This window comes from Vulpes lagopus, chromosome 8, assembly GCF_018345385.1.
Source record: "Vulpes lagopus strain Blue_001 chromosome 8, ASM1834538v1, whole genome shotgun sequence".
NCBI lineage: Eukaryota > Metazoa > Chordata > Mammalia > Carnivora > Canidae > Vulpes > Vulpes lagopus.
The window spans coordinates 72,505,938-72,533,678 of record NC_054831.1 but is presented as its reverse complement, the minus strand read 5'-3'; the positions used below and the strand labels follow the sequence as shown (position 1 = coordinate 72,533,678).

Genomic DNA, 27,741 nt, shown 5'->3' with positions numbered 1-27,741 from the left:
CCCCCCCCCATTGCTTGTTCATTTTCTATTTAATTGACTTATACTCTTTATTATTTCTTTTTTTCTGTCTTATTTTTTGCTAGCTCCTTAAGAGGAAAGCTTAAATCTAATAAGCTTATTTCTTTTCTTCTTCTTTTTTTTTTTAAGATTTATTTATTTATTTATGATAGACATAGAGAGAGAGGCAGAGACACAGGAGGAGGGAGAAGCAGGCTCCATGCCGGGAGCCCGACGTGGGACTCAACCCCAGGACTCCAGGATCGCGCCCTGGGCCAAAGGCAGGCGCCAAACCACTGAGCCACCCAGGGATCCCCTAAATCTCTCTTTTTTTAAAAAAAAAAACAATACTACAAATTCCAGGCTCACAGCACTGCCCAGCGCATAGTAAGGCATAATATAGGTAGTAGCTGCCATTGCTGTTACTAGTTAAAAGGAGAGATTGGTATTGTTCAAACATAATTGAACATGGTACAGATGCACCACACAGGAACCTCAGAAGCTGAATTCCCCAGCAAATGCCTGGAGAGCCAGAAACACAACCCAGGAGGGAGAAGGGAAAGACTAAAGCTAAATTGCTCAACTGCTGACTCACTCTTCTTCCTGCGTCAGGGACTCCAGGAAGCCTCTGTGTGGCCCTAGGATAAAGAACAGGCTGTTCTGTTGTGACACACTGGCCACGTGCCACTCACTTCCTCCTGTTTCCTGCTGCACATCCTCTTTCTGATCCCCGGGTGACTGCATTCCCCAGTAAAGACTTGGAATCTCCACTTTTGCCTCCACCTGTGATGTTTAAGGAACTGGGGCTAACATAGACATTTCGCATCGCATATCCTCCATGCTTCACGAAAGAAAATAAACCACAGCCCATGGTTTTCTTTGGAATTATGGGTAAGGAGCATCAGCAGGGGTTCTGAGTGTGGTGTGGTAGGAAATGCCTAGACTGGGAATCAGAACTCTTGGATTTACCAGTCTCCTCTCTTGCCCAAACTCCTTTTCAGGGAACATATTACCATAAAATGGAGCAACATATATCCTTCCTCCCAACTTCACACTTACGAGGATTCATACATACCACAACTAGTATTTATTCAGTGCTTGCTGTACTATATGATCTCTTTTGATATTCCACCCACAAACTGGATGGCTTTACTTTGAAAGACAGGCCTTATCACTTCCAGTTTTCAAATGAACACTGTAAGGCCCAGAGAGGTTAAGTGATTTACCCAAGGCCACGCAGCTCATTAGCAGTAGAGCCAGGAATTAAATGCAGATTTCCCTGAAGTGCTTCCAGTAAGCCTGATGAGTTACCCACTTTTCAGGAACTTCAGAAACTGTCAAGATGTGCCACATTCCTGTCTGCACGATATCTAATTAATGGTACCCTCATTACATACTTCAGACATCACCCCTGCCCAAACCCTCGTCCCCACCCTCCTTCCTCCCTACCTACCAGGACATATATCACCACCCCTCAGTGGGTTCAGGACTGGACGTCACATTCTGCTTCTGTTAAAGTCCCTGAGGCAGGGAATAACAACATGGAGTCAGGCATGCAGTGAATGAGAAGGAAAAAATAGGCTAATCTCTCAAAACATTTGAGCCATGTATGGCTATGTGAAATCTTTTCTACAACTTTTATAGAAGAAGGTGTACCTAGAACTAAGAAGAAACCAGCATTTAGCAGGTCAGTCACAGAAAGCCTATAAAGATGAGACAAGTCAGGCAGCCTGGGTGGCTCACTGGTTTAGCACCGCCTTCAGCCCAGGGCGTGATCCTGGAGACCCGGGATCGAGTCCCACGTCGGGCTCCCTGTATGGAGTCTACTTCTCCCTCTGTTTGTGTCTCTGCCTCTCTCCCTCTCTCTCTCTCTCTGTGTGTGTGTGTCTCATGAATAAATAAATAAAATCTTTTAAAAAAAATCCTCAATCTCATTATTATCAAAGGAATGCAAATTCTTTTTTTTTTTTTAAGATTTTATTTATTCATGAGAGAGAGAGAGAGGCAGAGACACAGGCAGAGGGAGAAGCAGACTCCATGCAGGGAGCCTGATGTGGGACTTGATCCCCGGTCTCCAGGATCACGCCCTGAGCTGAAGGCGGTGCTAAACCGCTGCACCATCCGGGCTGCCCCTTTATTTTTTTTTTTTTAAAGGAATGCAAATTCTAATAATCACTTACATGTCATTTTCTTCTTACATAGTCAAAAATTAAAAGGATTTGGACCATCTAATGCAAGCACAACTTAGAGAAAGAGACACCCTGAGCTGAGAGACATTCTGAAATGGGATGGCCCATTAGAGTTGCCTTGAGTTGGGCTGAGAAGTGTCAGCCTTGACACCCCCTACGTAGTACCAGCTGTAACACTGTACCAGCCACTGTAACAGTACCAGAGCTGCCTTGGCCACTTGACATTGGCCAAGGCAGCTCTGCAGCTGAGACCCTCTCTTGAGGGCTGACACCTGAAGAACATCTGCTGACAGCCCTTCCAAGACTAGAGATATATATTTTTTTCTTTTGTTTTGTTGTTTTTTGTTTGTTTCTTTGTTTGTTTGTTAGGGAGAGAAAGTGCACACACATATCAGCTGTTGAGAGGGGGTGGTAGGGAGAAGGAGAGGGGGAGAGAGTCTTAAGCAGGCTCCAGGCCCAGAGCACAGGTGCAGAACTTGATGTAGGGCTTGATCTCATGACCCTGAGATCGTGACCTGAACTGAAATCAAGAGTCCAACACTCAACGGACTGAGCCACCTAGGGGCCCCAATTCTTTATTCCTGAAAAGAATCTAAGCAGTGCTGCATGCCCCATACCATATATTCTCATGTCACCCTAGAGGTCAGACATATGTGTTGCTACCTTAGATTAAGGAAACAGGCTCAGGGACATTAACTTCCTAGGAAGTGACAGAGCCATTCCACCCCAATATCAAAACCTTCATGTTCCTGTGAAATCCCCCTCCTCCAAAGCCTCCAGGAGGACCATCTGTGTTTGGGGCGGGGGTGGGGGGAGCAGAATCATTGTGCCAGGGTTTCATTTGCAAGGCAACCACAAGTCCTGCATGCTTTATTAGCATGATCATCATAAACAATAAACATAGAAAACAGCTTTGTAACATCATCACTCCCTTCTTTTTTTTTTTTTTAAGATTTTATTTATTTATACATGAGAGACAGAGACAGAGACAGAGGCAGAGACATAGCCAGAGAAAGAAGCAGGTCCCATGCAGATAGCCCAATGTGGGACTCGATCCCGAGACTCCCGGATCACGGCCTGGGCCAAAGGCAGGCACTAAACCGCTGAGCCAGCCACGCAGGCGTCCTGCATACATAGATATTATTCAGACTTCAAAAAGAAGGAAGTTTTCACACATCAGCTACAACATACATCAACTCTGAGGCCATTATGTAAGGTGACTAAGCCAGTCACAGAGTAACAAATACTGTAGGATCCCCCTTGTCTGGGTTATCCGTGTAGTCAAATTCATAGAGATGGAAAATAGAATGGTGGGTGCCCAGACCTGGGGGAAAGGGAATGGGGACAAAGTGTCCCATTAGTGTTTAATGGGACAAAGTTTCAGTTTTTCAAGACGAAGAGTCCTAGAGATGGATGATGGTGATGGTTGCACAACGATTAGAATGTACTTAATGCCACTGAATTGGAGGCTTAAAAATAATAAATTGTATGTTCTGTGCATTTTATTACCATTTTCAAATTCTTTAATAATATCAAAACTAGAGGTGACTGGGTGGCTCAGTCAGTTAACCATCTGCGTTCTGCTAGGTCATGATCTCAAGGTGCTATCCACCCCCACTTCAGTTCACCCTGCCTGGCAGGGGTATATTTCTCCATCTCCCCTGCTATCCCTCTGGTTTGTGCATAGGCCATCATTTATAATCTCTTGAAAAACAAAACAAAATAAATTTAGGGGCGCCTAAGTGGCTCAGTTGGTAGAGAGCAGACTCTTTTTTTTTTTTTAATAAGATTTTATTTATTTATTCATGAGAGACACAGAGACAGAGAGAGAGAGAGAGAGAGAGGCAGAGACACAGGAAAGTGGAGAAGAGGGCTCCATGCAGGGAGCCCAATGTGGGACTCAATTCTGGGACTCCAGAATCACGCCCTGGGCCAAAAGCAGTTGCTAACCGCAGAGCCACCCAGGTGCCCCGAGAGCAGACTCTTGATCTCAGGTTTGTGAGTTCAAACCCCACGTTTGGTGTAGAGGTTAGGGGCCTACCCTCTCTTTTTGGGAAGGCAGGATCTTAACATGGGGGAAAAAAAAATAAACCCTTCTGGAAAAGTATCAAGGCCAAGTGGTGGGCTATGCTGTACATACAGGATGGGTACGGGAGCTGAGCTGCCGGCCTGCCCAGGGTTAGTAGGAAAAGGTCTTGCACAGGTGGATTTGGTTTGAACCATGCAGCCATATTACTAGGATTGGCTTTGGGAAAGGTTACCACACTTTGTTGATTCAATCAGAAGCTTTTCAAACTGGTTCAGTCTGTGGCTCACAAAGGAGGAACTCCAAGCAGATACCAGGAGCCAAGGTCTGTTTTTCTGAGGCTGTCAGTGCCAATCATCAACAAAAGGGATCCTTTCTATTTGTTTTGGTCTGCACTTGGAGTACCTCCTATAGTCCTTTGAAGTGAGTCTCTGGGGAAATAAAAGGTTAGCCCAGGATAAATCCCTCCCCTTTGCAGCCACTGGGAAACCAGGCTGCCCCTCATTCTGCTAAGATCCGGTGGTAATCCTGTCCCAGCTCTCCATTCTGCAGCTGATCCTCCTGCCCACCTCTCCCAGGTGGGTCCACACAGACAAAAGGAGCCATCCTAACTCCTCCACTTGTTGTCTTTCTTCGACATCTAGTCCTATAGTGCTGAATAGGAATGGATGCTTGGATGTTTGGGAAAATGAATTAATAACACCAGGGACACAGAACAAATGGGAAATGAATTGTTTCCTGAGAGACTAGTTGGCAACCAGAAATGCCTAAGGGACATAAACTGTGCTGTCTGCTTTCCTTTTTTTTTTTTCTTTTAAGATTTCATTTATTTATTAATGAGAGACATAGAGAGAGACAGAGAGGTAGAGAACAGGCAGAGGGAGAAGCAGGCTCCATGCAGGGAGTCTGCTGTGGGAATCAATCTCGACTCCAGAATCACAACCTGGGCTGAAGGGAGGTGCTAAACCACTGAGCCACCCAGGGATCCCCTGCTGTCTGCTTCCCCGTTGAAGTTTATTTTTTCATAAGTATTTGAAATTTGAAAAGAGTTCGAAAGGTTTTTGCTAGAACAGGGCTACATACATGCTGATTACACTGCATTCCTTATGTACATTTTATGACCAATTCTTCCATAATCCAATTTCCTTAAAGCCTATCAGGGGTTGTCTTGTCTTTTCCGGTTTCCAGCCGGATATGAGCTTAAACTGTGGCCTCCTGGCGCCTGGATACTCAGTAGCTTAAGCATCTACCGTTGTCTCAGGTCATGATCTAGGTTCCTGGGGATCGAGCCCCCATTAGGCAAGGAGTCTGCTTCTCCCTCTCCCTCTGAGCTCTCTCTCTCAAAGAAAGAAAGAGAGAGATAAAGAGAAAGAAGTAAAAAAGTGTCCCCTCAAAGAAACCAACAAAAAAGGTGAACGTACATTTTTGCACAATGTACACAATTTGTGCTTAGCAGATTGAAAAAAAGGGGACTCCTTGTTTTTCCTGATCTAAATTCTAACTGGTATGCTTAATAATCAGTAGTATGTGTCTTTGCTGCCCTCAGTTGGTGTAGAAACACAGCTCTGTATTACAAGAAAGTCCCCATGGGGCACCTGGGTGGCTCAGTGGGTTAAACATCTCTGCCTTAGGCTCAGGCCCTAATCTAAGGGTCCTGGGGTTGAGCCCCCTGTCAGGTTCCCTGCCCAGCGGGGAGTCTGTTTCTCCCACTCTCTCTGCCCCTCTCACCTGCTGCTGCTTGTGCTCTCTCTCTCTCTCTCTAACATAAATAAATAAATAATCTTTACATGAAATAAAACAAATTTCCCCAGTTCATGTCCATTAGAAATCGAAAGTAACAATTTCACTGTACCTTGAGAGAGTTTAGGTTTCATTCATAAATGCTGAGGGTTTCCAGCTGCCTAACTCAATAAAAACTAGCAGAGGGAGTCACTTTTGTCTTCCTTGTTCAGCAACAGAGAAAGGGATTTGGAAAGATCCTGTCTATTTTAAGGAGGCTGGCTGGGTTGGAGTAGTCATGCAAGGGACTCCTGTGTCAAAGCATGAGCATCCACCCTCGTCCTCTCTCCACAAGGCCCTCCATTAAACGTGTGTGTAGAGGACAGTGTTCTAGATCTGAGAAGTCTCTCATGCCATGAAATCAGTGGGTGGTGGGATTTCCAGAAGAGGGATGCAAAAAAGTCAGCAGACCCTGAGTTTAAAGCATTCCTTCTTGCTTGGGCAAAGAGCTAACTGAATGAAAGTAACTGAACACACTTAAATTAGACATCGGTGACCTTTATTAGGTGCAAAGTAGTATTCCTGACGACAGTAATAGGCCAGTGTTAGATCTGTTCATCCATTAAAGCAACAGCCCCTCACCCAGAGCTAACCAGATACCATAAAGTTCCCTGTAAGTGCGTTGTGATCTTCATAACAAGTGACAGGAAAGATTAGGACAGCTCATTAATAAAACATGTTCCATAGGCATCTTGATTCCTTTAGGTTTTCTCTCAAAGAGCTCCAGCAGGCGGCTACTTCAAAGGCTAATTCTTTGTCCTTTCACCAGCCGGGCTCGATATCTAGACACCTCCTGGAAATAAAGCCAAATACAGTGAGTCCATGGAACACTGAGAATCTGTTGGGCATCAGACAAAGATTTCTAGCATCTACCAATAGTTAAATCGAAAAACTCTCACAGTGGTCCTATCAGTAAATGAACCATATTCTAAGACTACCAATAATTTACTTGTCAATATCTGATATCGTGTTGAACAAACTGAGAGAGCCAGAGGCCAGTCAGCCTGTGCCAATTGGTGCTCCTGTTGACTACAGGTGTCCTCAATAGGCTGGGCAGGCTTTTGGTAAAGGAGACCCCCATTCCTTGTCTGGCTTTCCTTTAGCCACTAGCTGCCTGATCTAGAGTGATCTGCTGCTCCTCAGTGAAAATCAGGTCATGATTTGGTATTGGGTTGATTTGGTGTTATTGCTTTGTTCTTAATCAAACAACTGAGACTTTTGATTCAACAAAATTTCTGGTTTCTTGTTTATTTTTGAGCAGACAGCAAGGTCTGGTGGAACGCTTAATTTCAGAATTGAACCTGACTCTGAAATGTATCTCTGTCACCTGCATCACTTCTGGTAGCCTCTTGGACTTTTCACTTTCTCCTTAAGAGCGTGGAGGGAGGGCACCTGGGTTGCTCAGTCAGTTAAGAGCCCAACTCATCTCAGGGTGGTGGGATGGACTCCGTGTTGGGGTCCTGGCTCAGTGGGGAATCTGCTGGAGATTCCCTCCCTCTCCTTCTGCCCGGACCCCCACCTCCTGCTCACGTTCTCTCTCTCTCTCTCAAATAATTGAAATAAATACTGGAGGCAGTTCATTCATTTACAACCCTGACAAACTGCTAACACAACATATGCTTTTCTTTCTGCTGCAAGAATCAGTGTGTTAACCGGAAGCCCCACTTGACAAAAGCGGATGCCTTCATAAAAGCGTTTTAAAACTGGGCAAAGAGAGAAGGACAAGACTTCCCACCATCGGCAAATCTGAAATGAGAGCCTCTTCTGATATGGGATAGATTCATAGGTTCTAAAGGGAGAAGGGGCCAAGGGGGAAGTAAGATTCTTCAGCTGGGAATGAGTTTCAGAAGTTGATTCCCAGTGGCCCAGTAGTGTAGTGCTGGTGTGCGGTACTCTTCACAGTACTAGAGGGGCCGAGTTATCATTACATTCAGTCTACGTGGAGGTCCTGTCACCCCCTAGGAAACACATATATTGGTGATTCCTGCAAATTGGAACATAGGATCAGCTTCTTGGTTCGGAGGCTAAAATGTCTTTGTCTACCAGGCAAATATGTTTATTTCTTTGGCTTGACTATAATTTGTCTGGGGATCATCAGCAGCACACTAGCAGTGGGTTAGTGAATGCCCACTAGCTACACGCAACTACTTTACAAGTCTTGTGTATTAAGTAGCAAAGCATATGAAATAATGTCTCATGTCCCCTCTTGATAAGCATCAGTGGTTTCTGCCATCAGCTCCATGGAACCCCAGATGCTAACTGACCCACACAGAAACCTGCTTGAGAATTGCTTCTGGGACAGTTATTGGATCTGCATATATGTAAATACTCTGTTGTATAGAAATTAAAGGAGGCCTATGGGTAACACCCCAAACCTTTAACTTTCCTTATGTGCATTCAGAAGGTGGCTTTTGTCGCTCACTTGCTCTCCTCCAGATCTGCTGTTTCCTTTCCTACCTGCCTGTTCTGGAACAGGATAGCCTACACAGCACAGGGCGGCCAAAAGACATAAAGAAGTCTGGGATGCTCAGGTGCCCCACGTGGGGGAAGCAAGTACTAGCTGAAATTCTCAGTGGATCTCAGCAAGACTTCTGCACGGTGCTCTAAACAATGCACATTATGCTTCCAAATTAAATCAGGGAAAACTCAGGTGCCTGGTGGCCCAGTTGGTTAAGCCTCTATGTTCCACTTAGTTCATGATCTTAGGATCCTGGATTGATCCCAACATCATGCTCCCTGCTCAGCAGGAAGTCTACTTCTTCCTCTCCCTCTTTCTCTCCCCACTGCTCATGCTCTTTCTCCCTCTCTCTCTCTTTCTTTCTCAAATAAATAAAGAAAATCTTTAAAAAAATAGATATGAGTATTGTCATGCATTGAAGAAAATAGTCTTATAAATCTTTCATCTCATACAAACGTACCTTCAGGCTGGTATCTTTCGGAATTCCATATAATCTGTGTACTAACTCCATAAATTCCCTCTCAACGATTTCTTGACTGGTGCCTTTCACATCAATGTAGTGGCAGTCAGCACTGGCGAAATGGCAGCAAATTGCCTGTGCAGGGTGAAATGATTAATATTGGGGCAGAAAAAAATCTGTTAACAGCAACAACCAAACAGAAAGACTTCTTTTAGAACATCAGCTAGTTCACTAGCATTTGATTTCTAGAATGTTCCATCGTGTCTTGGATTAGTCTCTTTGGGGTTGGGGTCTTTTCTCCCCCTAGGTACAGCTAAAGGCTGACTGAGAATTTCCAAGAGGTTTTAAGCTCCCTGGGATACCTGTTTTCAAAATGGGCAGAGAACATAATGACAAGAGTAAGAGGACTTTAAACACGTGATTTATCTAGCGAGTGCATGTCCTCAAGTCCTAAACAGGAATGGGTTCAAGGGTTCTTCATCCTCTTCTTAGTCACAGAAGTTAGTTACTCAGCTTAATCAGGGGGGAAAAGAAAAACACAATAAGACCTTGCAAAGATAAATAATATACACACCCACCCTTGTCAAATCAAAAGGACATTTGAAGTCCAATAGCATTCATATACTGCAGTCATCTTGTTTCCTTCTGAAGGTAAGAGGAGGTTACTTGGTTCTCCCCATTCTTTTTTTTTTTTTAAGATTTTATTTATTCATGAGAGACACAGAGAGAGAGGCAGAGACACAGGCAGAGGGAGAAACAGGCTCCCCACGGGGAGCCCGATGCTGGAGTCAATCCCAGGACCCCTAGGATCATGACCTGAGCCAAAGACAGACACTCAACCACCGAGCCACCCAGGTGCCCTGGTTCTTTCTATTCTTGAAAAGGTTATCAGCACATAAACTTAAAACTCACTTTCCTCGTCGCACGTTAGCTCTCTTGTGGTGACTTCGCTTCTCAGAAGGTCTGCCTGCTTTGCTTGCAACATGAGATTTTTTTTTTTAAGATTTTTATTTATTTATTCATGAGAGACACAGAGAGAGAGAGAGAGAGAGAGAGCAGCAGAGACACAGGCAGGGGGAGAGGCAGGCTATATGGAGGGAGCCTGATGTGGGACTTGATCCGAGGACTCCAGGATCACGTCCTGGGCTGAAGGCTGCGCTAAACCACTGAGCCACCGAAGCCGCCCTCAACATGAGATTTCTAGACAGTGGTATCACAAACTCCATTTCCCATAGATGCCCCCACACTACACCAAGGAGTAGTGACACCTGAGGCCAGAGGCGATATTACTATATACGTGTTTTGAAGTCTTTTTGTAAGGTTCATCTTTTCCCAAATTGGTAGTTGAAAAACTATTGAAAAAAATTGCAGTGTTAGGATGTTATCAACCACATTACTTGGTTTTCTTATTTACCTTTTAGGTCCTAGAGTAATCATTTTATACTATTTTGTAAGGATTTGACATGAAATCTTTCAATATGTAGCTATCCTATATTACTTTATGATCCTGATCATATAGGAAGTAATAGAATTTTCTAACTCATACAGACTTTCAAACTATTTATCTTAGCTTCCTGTTTTGATACACATATACCTAAATTTCCATTTTTCATTTCAAGTTGAATGTTGACACCAAGGATACATGATAAGGCCCAAATTCATGAATTTCACAACACTCACATTATTTATGTCTTGTTTCTGTACCGCCTGCTTTCATACTTCTGAGGGTCATGCTGGTGGGGAGTCTGATCTAGTCTTTATTTAAAATTTTGGCATTGTGTTAATCATAGATATTCTTTTGCATTGATGTTGATTTTCTAAATACTGCCTTAAACTATCATTTAACTTGATTGTTGAGGTATTTTAGCACCATCCTCCTAACCCCGTTATATTTTCCCTGGAGGAGAGGGCTTTCTTGCCTCACCCTCATCCTGGCCCTGTTGACCTGGTGGAAATATGAATGAATAGAAGATGAAACCTGGTAGCTAACCCTGCACCTAGGGAGACAACGGGTGTTGGTGTGACAAACTGGCACGCTTCACTCAACCCCAAAACCCCCTAATATATTGTAATAAGAGCCATGTAATGTGGGTAATGTCAGTCCACAGTGCTGTCAGAGCTGCTGAATTTTTGAGAAGAGAGAAATCTGGGAATATGGGAAATTTTGTCAAATTTTAATGTAAGCAATGAAATCAATAGGTTTTTAATATATTCATAGTTAAGGGGTGAAAAACATGGCTTGCTGCTAAATCTTATTTCTGGGCAGCCAATTCAATAACAAAGCTATTATATACTGCCGTCATAAATGGTTCCTATACCCATTTCCCATTTTAAGATTTTAGTACATCAGCCATTGTTTCTGTCTCCAAAAGCACAGGCTGTGGGCTACCAAGTATTTTCTTTCTCTGAAGCAATTCTATGAATGTTCCTAATTCAGGATCAGTAGGATTGGGAAACTGAGGTCACTCGCCTCCTATTGATAACTTAGCAAAAAAAGCATGAGGTATCAAATATATTTCCTGGTAAATAAACCAGAGCAAGAGCAGTTTAGTTAAACATCACAAATCTCATAAAGTTTCACATATCTTGACATTTTTGCTTCTAACCTATTCGTCTTTGGAAAGCACGGTGATGTAATGCATACCTTGCGGTATCCTTGAGTTTTGTTCCAGCCAGATCCGTGGATGAGCAAAGGATGAAAGAATACGGTGTCTCCCTTCTCCATCACGAGGTGCACGCGGGGGCTGTTTTCATCATAGTCCTGGATCCCATAGAACATTAAGTTCACGCCCCCCTAGAACACATAAGAGAACCCAACTCTGTATTTGAGGAACCCAATGACTAACGAGTAGATTTCCTAAGTTCTTCCAAGAGAAAGATAAATAGATTCTTAAAAGGTACTGCAAATATACAAAAGCTTCTCAGATGTGTGGCTGTGAAAGTCACATTGTTATATTAAAATCATGGATTTAGGGAGGCAAAGGAAGATGCTGAAATTTCCACATACCCGTCATAAGTGTATTATATTTGAGGATCTAGATCAACGTTGCATTTTGCAGTTAACATGGGAGATCACCTTTCAAGCCTGAATGTATAATCATTCTTTCCCAGGATGATATTCTCCTCACCTAGAACTTTGCCTGAACCATTCTTCTATAACTCAGGAGTACCTCTAAGAAGCTAATTGTTCTCCCAAACCAGCACAGCGAAAATCTCAATTTTTCTCAGCTCAGAAAGCACTGGTGTCACATCCAGAGTAAGAAAAGAAAAACAGTAAATTAAAACATTCTGTTCTTTATAACTATTTCCCAAGTCAGTTATTTCATTAAGTAATAGTTATGGTGGGAGGACGGCATCACATTTCCCTTCCTGAGACTGTGCCACGTTCTTCTGGGGAAAGGACTGCTTTCCTGCTGGACTCAGTTGTGGTTTTCATCCAGTGCACTTCTCTCCTGGCCAGGGTTGATACGTGACCTAAGCTAAGTCGATCTAACCTCCCACTGTGGTCACTTTGAATCTGAGCAGAAGATGGAAGGCACTGGTCATGATCACAGTTCAGTTGACCCCACCAGGTGCCCCACCCCGAGTGTTCCCACTGAACATAACCCCCACTCTCCTGCTCATCAGAGCTAGCCAGCCTTTCCATTGACTCAGCAGGTGTCTGCCACCCTCCAAAACACTCCGTTTGGCTTAAGTCAGCCACGGCCCACTTCTGTTGCCTGCACCAAACTTTCCCCAAAACTCAACTGAATTTGTGAATCTCACAGTTTCAGTTATATCAGAATCCAGACCCCAGTATTTTCCTTGGCACTAATCCTCAGTGCAAGAATCTAACTAATTGAGACAGAAGTCCTAAAAGCTATATTCTTTACTTCCTACAGATCACATCCATTGTTCCTGTCTTAACAGCCCGCGCTCTATCCCATTCTGACCATCATTATGGGATTTCAAGACCTTATTGTCTGATACCTAAAACACTTATCACCTCCTCTCTGGTTTCTCTGCCTCTGGACTCTCACCTCCAGTATATTCTTCTCTAGGCCTCTAGATTATCATTATTGAAGGACCAATTTGATGTCACCATTTATGGGCTCAATAGCTTTCTATACTCTTCCAACAGCACTAGCTCAATCCATAAGCCATGCAACGGTTATGAATGGAATACTACTCATGCTTCCACAGGGTCTCTGTTGATCTCTCTAGAGAGAAAGAGATGATTCCTCTCTCTTCTTTATGCCAAGAGCCATCAATCAGTGAGTAAGAAGTACTCGGCACTTGACACATGCACATGGTGTTGCAAATGTTCCCTGATCCTAATTCCAAAACCATGTTTTCTTAAGAAGGAAATGCCATCTCATTGTTAAATCTCTTTATGGATACTGTTGTAGAATCAAAACAAAAAATATTCTGGTTAAGATTTCTCCCTGGGACACGTGGGTGGTTCAGCGCTTGAGCGCCCATGTTGGGCCCAGAGCATGATCCCTGAATCCTAGGACTGAGTCCCACAGTGGTCTCCCTGCATGGAGCCTGCTTCTCTCTGCCTATGTCTCTGCCTCTCTGTCTTGTGCATCTCTTGAATAAATAAATAAAATCTTAAGAAAATAATAAAGGATTTTTGCCTCTAGAGGTCCTGGTGGCTCAGTCAATTTGGTGTTCAAGTCTTGTAGCCAGCTCAGGTCATGATCTCAGGGTGCGACGTTCAAGCCATATATCTGACTCATGCTCAGCAGAATCTGCTTTGTCCCTTCCCCTTCCCTTCTGTCTCTCCTGCCCTCCTCTCCCAAATAAAATCTTAAAGATAATAACAAGAACAACAACAAAAAAGATTCCTCCTCTAACGAGACATACCTCCCAGTTTGGATAATCGTGTGGCTTCAGAGTGCCTTTGTGTGTGCCTGGAAGCACACACAGGCAGCCATTGTTCCTGTCAATGTGCTCCATGGCTGTCCAAGCACAGACAATTTTATTGCTGGGCCTGAAGGATATGTAGTGCTCATCCTGGTGCAAGGGATGGCGGGATGTCTTCTTGCCTGAAACAGAACCTGCTGTTAATACACACTTGCATCTCAGATTTCATCTCTTTGGCCTGCAAAACCACGACAATGACTTCCTGCAAAACCCAAAGAAGTGAAACAACATTACAGAAAAATCAGTCCAGAGAGATAAGCATCAAATTGGAATATCAAATCCAAAGGGCAACTCCAGATCCTCTACTTTTTTTCTGGGTTCCTGGGAGCCGAGGACTTACACACAGCATTCACTAGCAATTCATACACTGAATTGTCATGAACTCTATTGTATTTTATTTCTTTGTAATTGTGGTTTGGGTACAGAGCAGAGTACCAAAAAAAAAAGTTTTAATACTTGAAGAGAGTAACCAAATTGGAGGTTCTCTGTTAGCCTTGTAAGTGGCTGATGCAAAAAAAGTATCATTAACTAAATTAATAAAAAGTTTCCAAAAAGTACATCACAGAACGAAAAGCACTTGGTGTACTTCACTATGGAGGATCACAGCTCCCTCAGCCATGTTTATGTTTGTTTTATGTTTTATGACGTCTCTAAACAAGACATCCAGGGTAGGAAAGATTTGGTGATTTTAATTAAACTACAAGCCTGTCAAATAAAGTTCTCCTGGCTCTTTTTCTCCAGAAAAAGTGGAGAAGGATAAAGGATCTTGAAGGATCACTTTATTACAGGTAGAGCAGAATTTCTCAGCATGGTCCAAGAGCTGGGGATGGCTTCAAAAATGCAGATTCCTTGGGGCACCTAGGTGGCTCAGTCAGTTAGACATCTGACTCTTGATTTCAGCTCAAGGCTTGATCTCAGGCTCATGAGTTCAAGTCCCGGGTGAGCTACACAAAATTTTTTTAGAAATACTCATTCCTGGGTTTTAGCTTTCAAATCACTTTCTGTGGTAATGAGATCTTAGGAGCTACATTTCAGCAAGGACAAGGAATTTTAAGAGCAACTGTAGTTTGTGATTCATAAATATAGTTTTAATTTTGTTAGTAATCATAATGTCTTCAATCAGAAAAGCAGAATTCTCCCTATCATAGGTGAGAATGGTTAACAAACCTTACAGGTGATGATTATAATAATAGCAACCAATGGTATATGAACAGTCATGTTTATTTAATCACAGTTTTTAGAAGCAAGCCTGTCTTCTGAAAATGCAACAATAACTCTCCAGTTAATATCTGAAATAACTATTCTACCTCAACTATTATGATGTGTGCTGTTTTGAGACGTAAATGAAAGTATATAAATATTTATTTATCAAAGTTTAGCAGTATTACACACAGCTATAGTTGAAATGCTTGAAACTTCCTGTTTGTTTGTTTTTCTCCTTGAAATAAGAGTCCTTTACCAGAATCTGGCGGTTTGTTTATCAGCATTGTATGCATGGCCATAATATTGGGTCCAGTGAAGCACTCCACATATTTCAGAATCTAAGAGAAAACAGGAAAAAAAGTTTCACAGAAAATCAAATAAACAGGCCCATGGTACAAAGTACAATTATTTATTACAAAAGCCAGGACGCCAATAGTTATGCAAAACACTTGGTAGAAGTTCCTGGGTGACTCAGCTGGTTAAGAATCGGATTCCTGATTTCAGCTCAGGTCATTATCCCAGGGTCATAGGATCATGGGCTAGGTTGGGCTAATTGCTCAGTGGCAAGTCTACTTGTGTTTCTCTCCCTCCGTCCCGCCCCCCTTCTAAACTTCAGTGACTCAAGAGCCATTTTATGATGTCTAGCATATGTTGCTAAATGCCCAATATTAGTCAATAATTTTCCTGAATAGCAGCCCTGGTGGCGCAGTGGTTTAGCACCTCCTGCAGCCTGGGTGTGATCCTGGAGACCCGGAATCACGACCCACGTCAGGCTCCCTGCTTGGAGCCTGCTTCTCAGTCTGCCTGTGTCTCTGCCTCTCTTTCTCTCTCTCTCTCTGAATGAATAAATAAATCTTTTAAAAAATAATAATTTTCCTGAATTAACTCTTGTATTATCCTGATTAATAATATTCTTGAAGTGATAAGTTTGATGTCTTGATTACTTTTTCCAATACACATTGAAATAAATATCCAACTACTAAATCATCCCTACCTCCTAAAAAATCATTGCATGAACTAGCAGGTGCATGGTGCACACCTGAGAATGGTGGGAACCTTGGAGGCCTCATCAGGATTCATCTAACACAAGTTGCCTCTAACTTCAGGCTTTTCCTCTTTGATCAATGCGCACAAGTTCCATTGCCATAGCAGGACTTGAGAGTGAGGAGAATGAATGGTTCAGTTACGCAACATCCCCTTTTGTCCCCAGCCCAAGGGGGGCTGGACATCATAGGTGGCCTCTGTATACGATCTTCTCTCAGGAGGGAAATTTTCTTTTTTTTTATTTGTTTAAAGATTTTTGTTTAAGATTTTATTTATTTATTCAGGAGAGACACAGAGAGAGAGAGGCGAGACACAGGCAGAGGGAAAAGCAGACTCCATGCAGGGAGCCCGACATGGGACTCCATCCTGGGTCTCCAGGATCACGCCCTGGGCTGAAGGTGGTGCTAAACCACTGAGCCACCTGAGCTGCCCAGATTTTTTTTTTTTTTTTTAAGTTTTAAGCAATCACCACACCCAACCTGGGGTTCGAACTCAAAACCCAGACATCAAGAGCCAAATGCTCGAGTCATCTGGGTGGATAAGTTGGTTAAATGTCCACCTCTGGATGGGGCTGAGGTCATGATCTCAGGGTATAAGGGTCCAGCCCTGTGTCTTGCTAGGCACTCAGAACTCAGCAGGGAGTCTGCCTGAGAATTCTCTCTCTGCCTCTCCCTCTGCCCCCTTCCAGTTCTCCTGCCTAAATAAATACGTAAATCTTAAAAAAAAAAAAAAAGCATACACTTAAATAATAAAAAATGTCGCAGCTCTCCCCACTAAACCAGCCAGATTCCCATATGAGTCAAATTATCTAATAGCTCTTGCAGTTATAATTTCCAAAATGTTCTATATGCAAAGTGCCGCATAAAACTATTCAAGGAACACATGGGTGGCTCAGTGTTGAGTATCTGTCTTTAACTCAGGTCATGGGGCAGCCCTGGTGGCGCAGCGGTTTGGCGCTGCCTGCAGCCTGAGGTGTAATCCTGGGGACCTGGGATCGAGTCCTGCATCGGGCTCCCTGCATGGAGCCTGCTTCTCCCTCTGCCTGTGTCTCTGCCTCTCTCTCTCTGTGTCTATGAATAAATAAATAAAATCTTAAAAAAAAAAAATAACTCAGGGCATGGTCCTGGGGACCTGGGATCAAGTCTCACATCAGACTGCCCACAGGTAGCTTATTCTCCATCTGTCAATGTCTCTGCATCTCTCTCTGTCTCATGAATAAATAAATAAAATTTTAAAAAAGAAACATAAGTAATAGTATGTAAGTAATATGGAAAGATGTGTGAGATCTATTATAAGTGGACATGACACAGTGACAACCAGTACGTTCCGTGTAACACAAAAAGTAGGGGGTTACGGATGCATTTTCATGACCATGAAACAATTCTAGTTGAATACACCTAAAAGCTTGGCAGTGAGTGGGGATGAACATTGGGAGACTTCACTTTACATTTTCTATATTATGTGGATAACTTTATAAATATGATTTATGCTTAAAGAATGATAATTTTTTAGACAAGTTTAACTCTAAAGACCTACTTGAACCTCTACTACCAGGTTCACAGAAACAAAAGCAACAATAAATGGATGTACAGTGAGTGGGATCTGCAATGTGACTCCTGTTGATATGCCCATATCCAGTGTGAGAGAGGCTCCCCCTCTCGACTGCAGAATTCCCGCCCTTCTCCCCCAGATTAATTACCAAGCGCCACAGCAGGGTATCTCCACCTGGCCAGTATTGACATTTGGGGCCGGATAATTCATTATTTGGGGGGAGGGGGCTTTCTGTGCATTATAGGCTCCCTGGGCTCCATTAGCGGCATGCCCAGGCTCTACAAACCACACCTTGTGACAACCCGACAGGGCTCCAGGTGCCACCAGATGTGCTCCTCCAACTGAGAACCACTGCTCTACAGCCACCAGAGAGGGGTTCAGATAAAGGAAAAGCAGCAATTCCTGGGGCAGGCATGTAGGTGGGCTGTTAACCTAAAAACAAAGAAAACACAGGAAGGTTCTCCAACCTCAGGGAGAGTGCAGTATCTGAAGAGTTCCTTGTCGTCTTCGAAGTATTGGATCTTTGAAATCATCCTTTCACTTGGAATATATTCTGATTTTGCAATGGACACATCTCTCATTATCATCATTTGTTCTAGTTTCACCTCCCCTCTGCAGATCCTTTCAAACTGGTCCCTAGGAAATGAAATTAGCAGATGATGTCAATACTGTAGGCTCCAGGCACCTGCCTGGCCAGTTCTGTGGAAAGATCCACAAAGATTGAGGAGATGGTGTCTTTGCACCAAGTTGATCTCCAGGCCAGGCTGAGCAGCTCTGAGCATAGGGAGGAGAAAATGGCCAGCTCACAAGCCCCTGCCTCCTCAATGTGAGGCCAGAATTCGCTGTGAGAACCCATATCTTCTTTAGCCTAAGAAAACAGTGGGGAAAATCTGTGATTTGGTTGCATCTGAGTAACAATGGCAAATACTTCTCTCCTCCATTCCATGGGCCAGGCCCGGTTGGAAGCACTCTGTGCGTCTTTTACTTTATTCAGTCCTCACAACAACACTAGGGCTCAGTACTATTATCCCCATTTTTTTTTTAAGATTTTATTTATTTATTCATGAATGACAAAGAGAGGCAGAGACGGGCAGAGGGAGAAGCAGGCTCCCTGCAGGGAGCCCAACATGGGACTTGATCTGGGGGTCCAGGATCAAGCCCTGGCCTGAAGGTGGCGCTAAACTGAGGAGCCACCAGGGCTGCCCCTATTTTCCCCAATTTACAGATGGGAAAGGAGAGGCATGGAAAGTAAGTTGCCCCAGGCACACAAGATTAAGTAGAAGGGCTAAGATTAAAGCCAGCCTTTCTGGTTCCAGAGTTCATGTTCCCAACCACGTCCCAAGGAACCAATCCCTGAAAAATATCTGAACACGCACACTCTCCTCTTACCCATGTTCCCAACGCAAACATACAACATATTTTGTAAAATAACGAAAGGTTACTGTACCTAAAGCGTTGAATGTCAGCATCAGACACCAAATTTTTAATGACAAGAAACCCATTTTCTTCATAAAAATTTCTCTGTTCTAGGCTTAGGACATCATTATCCCGAGTATACCTAAAAGAAAGAAAACTTTCAAATTATCATAGAGCCAACTCATAATTCCGAAGCAAGAGTCATGTGCTCTTTCTTCTGAGTGAGCCAGCTAGGAATCCCCAATGTGAACATTTATTTTAAAAAGTTTTAAATCCAAACATTAACTACTGTCACCAAAAAATAGAAAAACAATTAATGACTTATATCTAGTCAATGGGATAGGTAGGACTCAGGCATTAAAAGTGAAGAGCATGTGCCCCAGGTAATTTCCTGTCAGGTCATGATCTTAAGGGTCCTGAGATAGGGCCCCATGATTGCTACCTGCTAAGGGGAAGTCCACTTCAGAATCTTTCCCTCTGTCCCTCCCCTCACTCGCTATCCCTCTTGCTTTCTGTCTCTTAATTAAAAATCTTAAAAAAAAAAAAAAATGAAGACTTTAAGAGCATGGACAGTGATTATAATATAAAGTATAATTAGATTTGTGCAAAACCAAGACACTATTTGGAAAAAAAATGAAAAATAAAAAAAGAACCACATGTTTTAAGTGATTGCCTTTATGTAATGGAATTGTGGGTGGTTTTTTTTCAATTCCTTTTATTTCTTTCATTTTCTAATTTGTAATTTGTCAGGAATATTATGACTTTTCAGGTGGGAAACAATCACATAGATCTTATATTTTAAATTTTATTTTACATATAACAGATTTTATATTTTATATTAAATCATACATTCTCAGAAGAAATCAAAGTGGCAAAAAGCAAACTCAGTGCATAGCATATGCACAGCTCAGAGCACCCGATCCATTATTCTAGATCAGAATTGTGGCTCTGTGATAATATTCCATGATTATCAAGTCTTCCCCGAGAAAGGTAATTTAAGATAAGCCAAAGATACCAGCTAATAGAGCAGTATGGCCACAAACTATAGGCTAACTTCAATGAGATGTAACATGCCTGAATTTGAAATAATCAGACTATACACTTCTGATATTTTTTGCCTTTCTGGATGTTAAAATACATATAAGTATTAAAGTCAAGGTCTTTAACATTTTCCCTAGGTTTAAATAGAACAAGTCCTGGCAACAGAGGATTTCTATAATGAATTATATTTTTAATTTTATTTATTCTCTTTAGGGAGGGAGGGAGGGAGGACAGGGAGGGCAGGGTGAGGAGCAGAGAGAAAGGGGCAAGCAGACTCCCTGCTGAGCACAGAGCCCTCCATGGGGCTCCATCCCACCATCCTGAGACCATGACCTGAGCAGAAATCAGGAGTCAGAGACTTAACCCACTGAGCCACCCAGGCGCCCCACCCCCTGTGTAATAAATTCACCAGACAACATGATATGTTGTATTTTATATCTTAATTCCACCTAGAAGAAGATGTATATATGTATATCATATGGTTTTAATGACCATTAGATCTACTTACTGGAATTGTGGAGGATGGAAGCTGTTTGGAGACACAGCCCCCGAAGTGGGGTAAGCTACCTACAATATGAATTAAGGCAAATAAAATTAAATTTCAGAGTCAGCATTTTCTGGAACCCACAGTTGGCCCTGGATTAGCCCTCATCCGGGAAGACACACAGAGCTGATGACAGGTATGCACCCTTGCTTCCATCATTTCAATTCACAAAATCCTGAGGAGGGGCTGGAAGCCCCAAGACCTTTATCAGCATTCCTGCTGCCCAGAGCAGGTGGCCTAGACCCCTGGGCTCAGTAACTGGTCCAAGGTCACCCGGCAGAGAATGGCTGAGTCCACACTTGAACCATCACTGTTTCCTTCATAGATTTCCCTAGTTTATTCTATGTGACTATTCCTCCCACTAAACTGCTGAACAAATACACATTGTAAGGTTCATGTCTAACAGTGAGGAGCAATGTACTCTTCAAGAGAGGTATTGAAGTTAGTGACAGTCCAGACCAAAATAGGAGAAGGAGTATGGCTCGTTAAAAAATTAAACAAATAAAGAGTCTATTAAATCAACAGGCTCCGCTCCAGAGCTGAGCCAGAAACAGGAATCAGATGCCTCATGGACTGAGCCACCCAGGGGCCCATGGTATCAAATGTTAACCGTAGTACCAGACTGGACCCAGTTATCCCTAGTCCCAGTATGTTGGTGCTTCTCACTGTTGGGCATGTATCCGAAACAAGTGAAAACAGATGGCTGGGCCCCACTCCCAGGTGTTTGGAGTCCAGGGTCAGAGATGAGCCTGGAATCTGCCTTCCTAGCAAGGTTCCAGCTGCTGTTGACGGTGCCCGTCCGGGAACACACTGCTTTAGTTAAATGGCTTCGGTCAAGAGTGGCCTCTCCCCTGGCCTGGGTTTCTGCTTTCTGGCCCGTCGGATGAGATCACATCACCAGCCTTGTGGGAGGGCGGCTGGACTTTCGTTTACCGCTGCATCGAGGCTTGGAACTCAGAGCAATCCTACAACAGCTAGTCTCATTTGTAGGAAAGATGCAGGACCCTGCCCACAGCAGGACAGAGACTAGTCCCGGGCTGAAGGGAAAATCGCGCGCAGCGTTTCCCAGGCTCCCCGAAGTGGCCCCCAGAGGGATCAGGAGACCCGGTTCTATCCGGCAATTGGGTGTCCCTGCGCTGCAGCGACGTGTCCTGGATGCCACAGCAGTGCTGCCCTCGTGAAGGCCGAGGCCGCGGGGAGCGCGGGCCCCTGGGCTTGGCGGGCGGCGGGGCGGCGGGCGCGCACGCAGGTCCCGGGCTGGAGGGGAGCGCCGGGGCCGCGGCCAGAGCGGGCTCCCCCCGCGGAGGGGGCCGGCCCGGCCCGAGGCTCCCGCTGCCGCCCGCCCGGCCGCCCCGGGCAGCTCCGCGCGCGGTGCCGGGCCCGTGCTTCGCCTTTCCCGGGCTCCGGGCGGCCGCGGCCAGAGGCCCGGGGAGCTGCGCGCACGCCGCCTGCTCTCCGCCCGCAGCGCAGGGCCCCGGGCCCGGGCCGGCGCGGAGGCCGGGGGCTGGGGGCGCGCATCAGCCCCGGGGCCCGCACTGCCCGCGCCCTCCGGGCGGCCGGATGCCCCCTGCCGCCTGCCCCCCGCCCCGGCGCCCGGAACAGGCGGGACCATCACGGGGACGCGGGCGCCGACCCAGGGGACCCTGGAGGCCACCCCTCCTGCAGCCCGAGCTCCCGCAGCCCAAAGGATACGCCGGCCCCGGCCGAGGGCTGGCCGAGGTGTCCCAGCACGACGCGCAGGCGGGCGGCTGCCTGGCACTGGTTCATGGCCCCGACAGGAGATGGCTCAGCAGGGCCTAACAGCTGCTGCAGGGCTGGGCGTGGGGGTTGGGGGCTGATGAGGAGCAGTAGTGGCCCAGGTGGAGGGCCTGGAGCTCCCGGATTCTGCGTGGTGCGGGGTGCCCCGGGCCTCCTGGGTCCACGCACTGGGCGCCCCGGGCGGAGAGGATGGATGCCCGCACACCCTGCTCCTCCGTCGCAGAGATCCTCACTGCCTCCCAGAGCAGAGCAAGTGCTTTTCAAGGGCTTCTAACCCGGTGAAGTTCGCCCAGTGACAAATGAGCCAACACATCACCCACGCTCCCAACTGGGACTTTCAGACTGTTTAATCCCACGTGACTGGGCCCGTCCCTGCGCAGATGCTCTCACAGTTCACATGGTCGTTCACTCGTACAAGTAACGTACTGATCCAAAGAGGAATTTGGGCATCCAGTCTGAGGTAGCCAAACATATTGGCTTCTTATTTATTTATTTATTTGTTTGTTTATTTATGATAGTCACACAGAGAGAGAGAGAGAGAGAGAGAGGCAGAGACACAGGCAGAGGGAGAAGCAGGCTCCATGCACCGGGAGCCCGACGTGGGATTCCATCCCGAGTCTCCAGGATCGCGCCCTGGGCCAAAGTCAGGCGCTAAACCGCTGCACCACCCAGGTATCCCACATATTGGCTTCTCATTCAAGAAAAAGATAGTCCCTGAAGGAATGACTCTGAAGCTAGTGTGATCCTCACAGTCTAGTATTTTAAATTTTCTAAAACTCTCAACTTTTATCTTTCTCTCTCTCTTTTTAAATTCATTTATTTGAACTAATTTCTACCCTTAACATGAGGCTCGAACTGACCACCCTAACATCAGTAGTTCAGGATCCACCAACCAAGCCAGGCCTCCCTTCCCTTCCCTTCCCTTCCCCTCCTTTTCTTTCTGTTCCAACAATTCAGTTTCTTTGGGGCAAGTATACTGCCACCATAATCGAGGTCATAACCACCATCCCTTCTCAAAGTTTTCTCCTGTACTCTTCACCTCACTATTTTGTTTGTATGTGGGAAGAACACAAGATAAGATCCACTGTCTTAGCAAATTTTAACTATATATTGCAACATTGCTAGCTGTAGACACTATGCTGTATTATAGACTTCTCGAACCATTTATGTAGCTTCACTGAAAGTTTGTAGCCTTAAACCATCACCTCTCCATTCTCCCCTCTGTTTAACCCCTGGTAACCACCATGGTCTCTGCTTCTATGAGTTTGACTCTTAAATTCCTTGTGTAAATGGGAGAAGGAGGGTAACCTGTCTCTCTGTGACTGGCTTATCTCACTTAACCTAGTGCCTTCAAGCTGCATCCATGTTGTCACAAATGGTAGGATGTCCTTCCTCACTAATGCTGAATCATATTCCATTGTATGTGTGTACCTTGTTTTCTTTACCTTTTCACTTGTTGACCACCACTTAGGTTTGCTTTATCTTGGCTCTTGTGAATAGTGCTAGGTGGAGGTGGGAGTGCAGATATCTCTTTGAGATCTAATATCAGTTCCTTGGATAAATACCCAGAAGTGGGATTACTGGATCACATGGCAGTTCTTTTCTTTCCTTTTTTTTTTTTTTTTAAATAAGAGAGACAGAGAGAGAGAGAGAGAGAGAGAGAGGAAGAGACAGAGACCTAGGCAGAGGTGGAAACAGGCTCCCTGCGGGGAGCCCAATGTGGGACTTGATCCCAGGTTCCGGGATCACCACCTGAGCCAAAGGCAGATGCTCAACCACTGAACCACCCAGGCGCCCCTCATATGGTAGTTCTAGTTCAAATTTTTTAGGAACTTCCATACTGCTTTCCATAATGACTGTAAGAACTAGAGATTCTTTCTGGAATATCTTTACATCCAGTCTCTGAAGATGATTAACATAGCATCTCATTTCTTTTTTCTTCCTCATTTTTCTCATTGTTTCTTTGTTTTAACATATATCAGCACCCCTCAGTGGGTTCAGGACTGGACATCACATTCTGCTTCTGTTAAAGTCCCTGAGGCAGGGAATAACAACATGGAGTCAGGCATACAGTGAATGAGAAGGAAAAATAGGCTAATCTGTCAAAACATTTGAGCCATATATGGTTATGTGAAATCTTTTCTACAAAAATCTTTTCTATCCACCCATGGCCATAGAAGAAGGTGTACGTAGAACTAAGAAGAAACCAGGATTTAGCCGGTCAGTCACGAAAAGCCTATAAAGATGAGACAAATCCTCAATCTCATTATTATCAAAGGAATGCAAATTCTCATAATCACTTCTATGTCGCTTTCCTATTACATAGTCAAAAATTAAAAGGATTTGGACCATCTAATGCAGGTACAGCTTAGAAAAAGAGACACCCTTGGCCAAGAGACATTCTGAAAAGGGATGGCCTTTTAGAGTTGCCTTGAGTTGGGCTGAGAAGTGTCAGCCTTCATACCCCCTACGCAGTACCAGCTCTAACACTGTACCAGTCAGTGGACACGGGGCAAGGACATGACCTTGACAAAGGCAGTTCTGCAACTGAGGCCCTCCCTGGAGGGCTGACAGGAAGAACGTCTGCTGACAGCCCTTCCAAAGCTAGAGATATATTCTTTTTTTTTTTTCTTTCGTTGTTTTTAGGGAGAGAAAGTGCACACACATATCAGCTGTTGAGAGGGAGTGGTAGGGAGAAGGAGAGGGGTAGAGAGTCATAAGCAGGCTCCAGGCCCAGAGTTCAGGTGCAGAGCCCAATGTGGCGCATGATCTCACAACTCAGAGATCATGACCTGAGATGAAATCAAAAGTCGGACACTCAATAGACTGAGCCACCCAGGGGCCCCAATTCTTTATTTCTGAAAAGAATCTGAACAGTGCTGCATGCCCCCACAGTATATCATCCTGTTTATCCTCTACTATCACCCTAGAGGTCAGACATGTGTGTTGCTACCTTACAGTAAGGAAACAGGCTCAGGGATGTTAACTTTTAGGAAGTGGCAGAGCCATAATCCCAAAACCTTCCACGTTCCTGTGAAATCCCCCTCCTCCAAAGCCTCCTGGAGGACCATCTGTGTTCAGGGAGGGGGAGCCCAGAATCATTGTGCGAGGGCTTCATTTGCAAGGCTTTCCTCTATAGAGTCAATCAGAAAGCGTGCCTGCTTTATTACATGGTCCTTATAAACAATAAACATAGAAAACAGCTTTGTAACATCATCACCCCCCTTCTTAACACCAGCTCATTTTTTTTTTTTAACTTGTCTAACCCTCTAGCTTAAACCTAGCTATCCTCACAATCGGTTTGTCCCTGAGTCATTGTGAAGGCATAGTTAACATCCAGTTGTCCTTGGAAGTACGAGCTAAGATTTTTACTTAAGTTAAAAATATCTAACACAACACCATCTCACCTCTGTGAGGATGAATACTGCCAAGAAAACCAGAAAAAAAACACACACAAAAATAGAATAACAAGTACTGGTAGGGATGTAGAGAAATTAGAACTTTCATGTAATGTTGGCAAGAATGCAAAATGGTGCAGCCACTATTGAAAAACATTATGAGAGTTCCTCAAAAAATTAAAAATAAAAAAACCCTATGATCCATCAATCCCATTTCTGGGCATATATACCAAAGAATTGAAAGCAAGGTCTCCATGGGCACCTGAGTGGCTCAGTCACTTAAGTGTATGACTCCTGATCTCAGTTCATGACTTGATCTCTATGCCTTGCATGGAGCCTACTTAAAAATATGTATCTTGGGGTGCCTGCATGGCTCAATAGGTGAGAGTCTGCCATTGGCTCAGCTCATGATCACCAAGTTCTGGAATCATGTCCACCATCAGACTCTTGGTAGGATACCCACTTCTCCCTTTGCCTATTGTCTCTCCCTCCCTCTCTCTCTCTGTCTCTCATGAATAAATAAATTAATATTAAAAATATACATATGTGTATATGAATATGTGTGTAAATATGTGTATCTGAAATAAAAGAAAGCAATGTGTCTAAGAGATATTTGTACACCATGTTTATAGCAATTTCACATTTGATGAAAGATGGAAGCAAACCACATGTCCACAAACTGATGAATGGATAAGCAAAACTGGGTATATCAATACAATATAATATTACTCAGCACTCAAAAAGAAGGAAATTTTCACACATCACCTACTACATATATCAACTCTGAAGACATTATGTTAACTGACATAAGCCAGTCACAGAATGACAAATACTGTAGGACCCCCCCCCCATCTGAGTTATCATTGTAGTCAAGTTCATAGGGATGGAAAGTAGAATGGTGGGTGCCAGGACCTGGGGGAGAGGGAATGGGGAGTTAGTGTTTAATGGGGACAGAGTTTCAGTTTTTCAAGCCAAAGAGTCCTAGAGATGGATGATGGTGATGGTTGCACAACGATTAGATTATACCTAATGCCACTGAATTAGAGGCCTAAAAATGATGATGATGGTAAATTGTGTTATGTGCATTTTGCTACCATTTTAAAAATTCTTTAAGAATACCGAACCTAGGGGCTACTGGGGGCACCTGGGGGGATGCTCATTTACTTAAGCCTCTGTCTTCTGCTCAGGTCATGATCTTGGGGTCCTGGGATTGAGCTGTACTCTAGGTTCCCCACCCTGTGATGTGTCTGCTTCTCCATCACCCTCTGCCCCTCCTTGTGCAGGATCCACCCATGGCCAAAAACAAACAAACAAAAAACAAAACTGGGGTGCCTAGCTGGCTCAGTTGGTAGAGCATCTGATTCTTGATGGCAGATTCATGAGTTCAAGGACCAAATTGTGTATAGAGATTACATTTTAAAAAATGAATAAAACTTAAAAAATAAAGAATATAAAACTAAAACTTACAAAATGTTGAATTCAACGGAAACATTTTCTAGAGTTCTGATGAGTGAGCAAAAACTCAGCCACAGTCACCACATTTCCAGTGCCCCCCCCCCCCCATACCACCACCTATAGGGGAGAGGTTTGGTGAAGAGAGCCCTGGAATTTGAAGTGGTTGGAACTGGAACACCTGGGTGGCTCAGTGGTTGAGCATATGCCTTGGGCTCAGGGCATGATCCCAGAGTCCTGGGATTCGGTCCTGCAACAAGCTCCCCAGAGGGAGCCTGCTTCTCCCTCTATCTATGTCTCTGCCTCTCTCTCTCTCTGTGTGTAAGTCTCATGAATAAATAAGTAAAATATATTTCTTAAAAAGGAGAAGTGGTTGAAACACTCAGAAAAAAACATGTCTGGGAACCATAATGGGTACCAATGCCGTGCAGGTAAAGAGTCTACATTTCCAAGAAGACACTCTCTTATGTAGGAGGGACAGCTACAAAAATGAGAAGTTTGGTGTTCACATTGAACA

At 44.3% G+C, this 27,741-nt stretch overlaps 2 protein-coding genes and 1 pseudogene across 3 annotated transcripts in view; 1 reads left to right on the top strand and 2 right to left on the bottom strand.

Moving 5' to 3' along the window:
* Positions 1–20,928, top strand: part of MCM10 (minichromosome maintenance 10 replication initiation factor) — an 87,856-nt gene extending 66,928 nt beyond the window's left edge. Inside the window, exon 21 of one of the 2 annotated variants that reach the window (XM_041768133.1) lies at positions 20,678–20,928. The gene's annotated coding sequence lies outside the window, so the exon portion shown is untranslated. Of the gene's footprint in view, positions 1–12,020; positions 12,142–20,677 lie in introns of those variants that run through there. The other variant, XM_041768132.1, reaches the window with a different exon arrangement.
* Positions 6,475–22,690, bottom strand: LOC121498121 (phytanoyl-CoA dioxygenase, peroxisomal-like). Its single transcript, XM_041768135.1, has 9 exons — positions 22,309–22,690; positions 20,581–20,639; positions 19,063–19,173; positions 18,083–18,251; positions 15,277–15,358; positions 13,758–13,939; positions 11,554–11,703; positions 8,910–9,044; positions 6,475–6,784 (listed from the first exon to the last, which is right to left on the bottom strand). Exons 1-9 carry the CDS (start codon positions 22,381–22,383, stop codon positions 6,731–6,733), a joined length of 1,017 nt encoding a protein of 338 aa, XP_041624069.1. The 5' UTR covers positions 22,384–22,690; the 3' UTR covers positions 6,475–6,730.
* LOC121497751 overlaps positions 22,413–27,741 on the bottom strand; it is a 24,158-nt pseudogene continuing 18,829 nt past the window's right edge.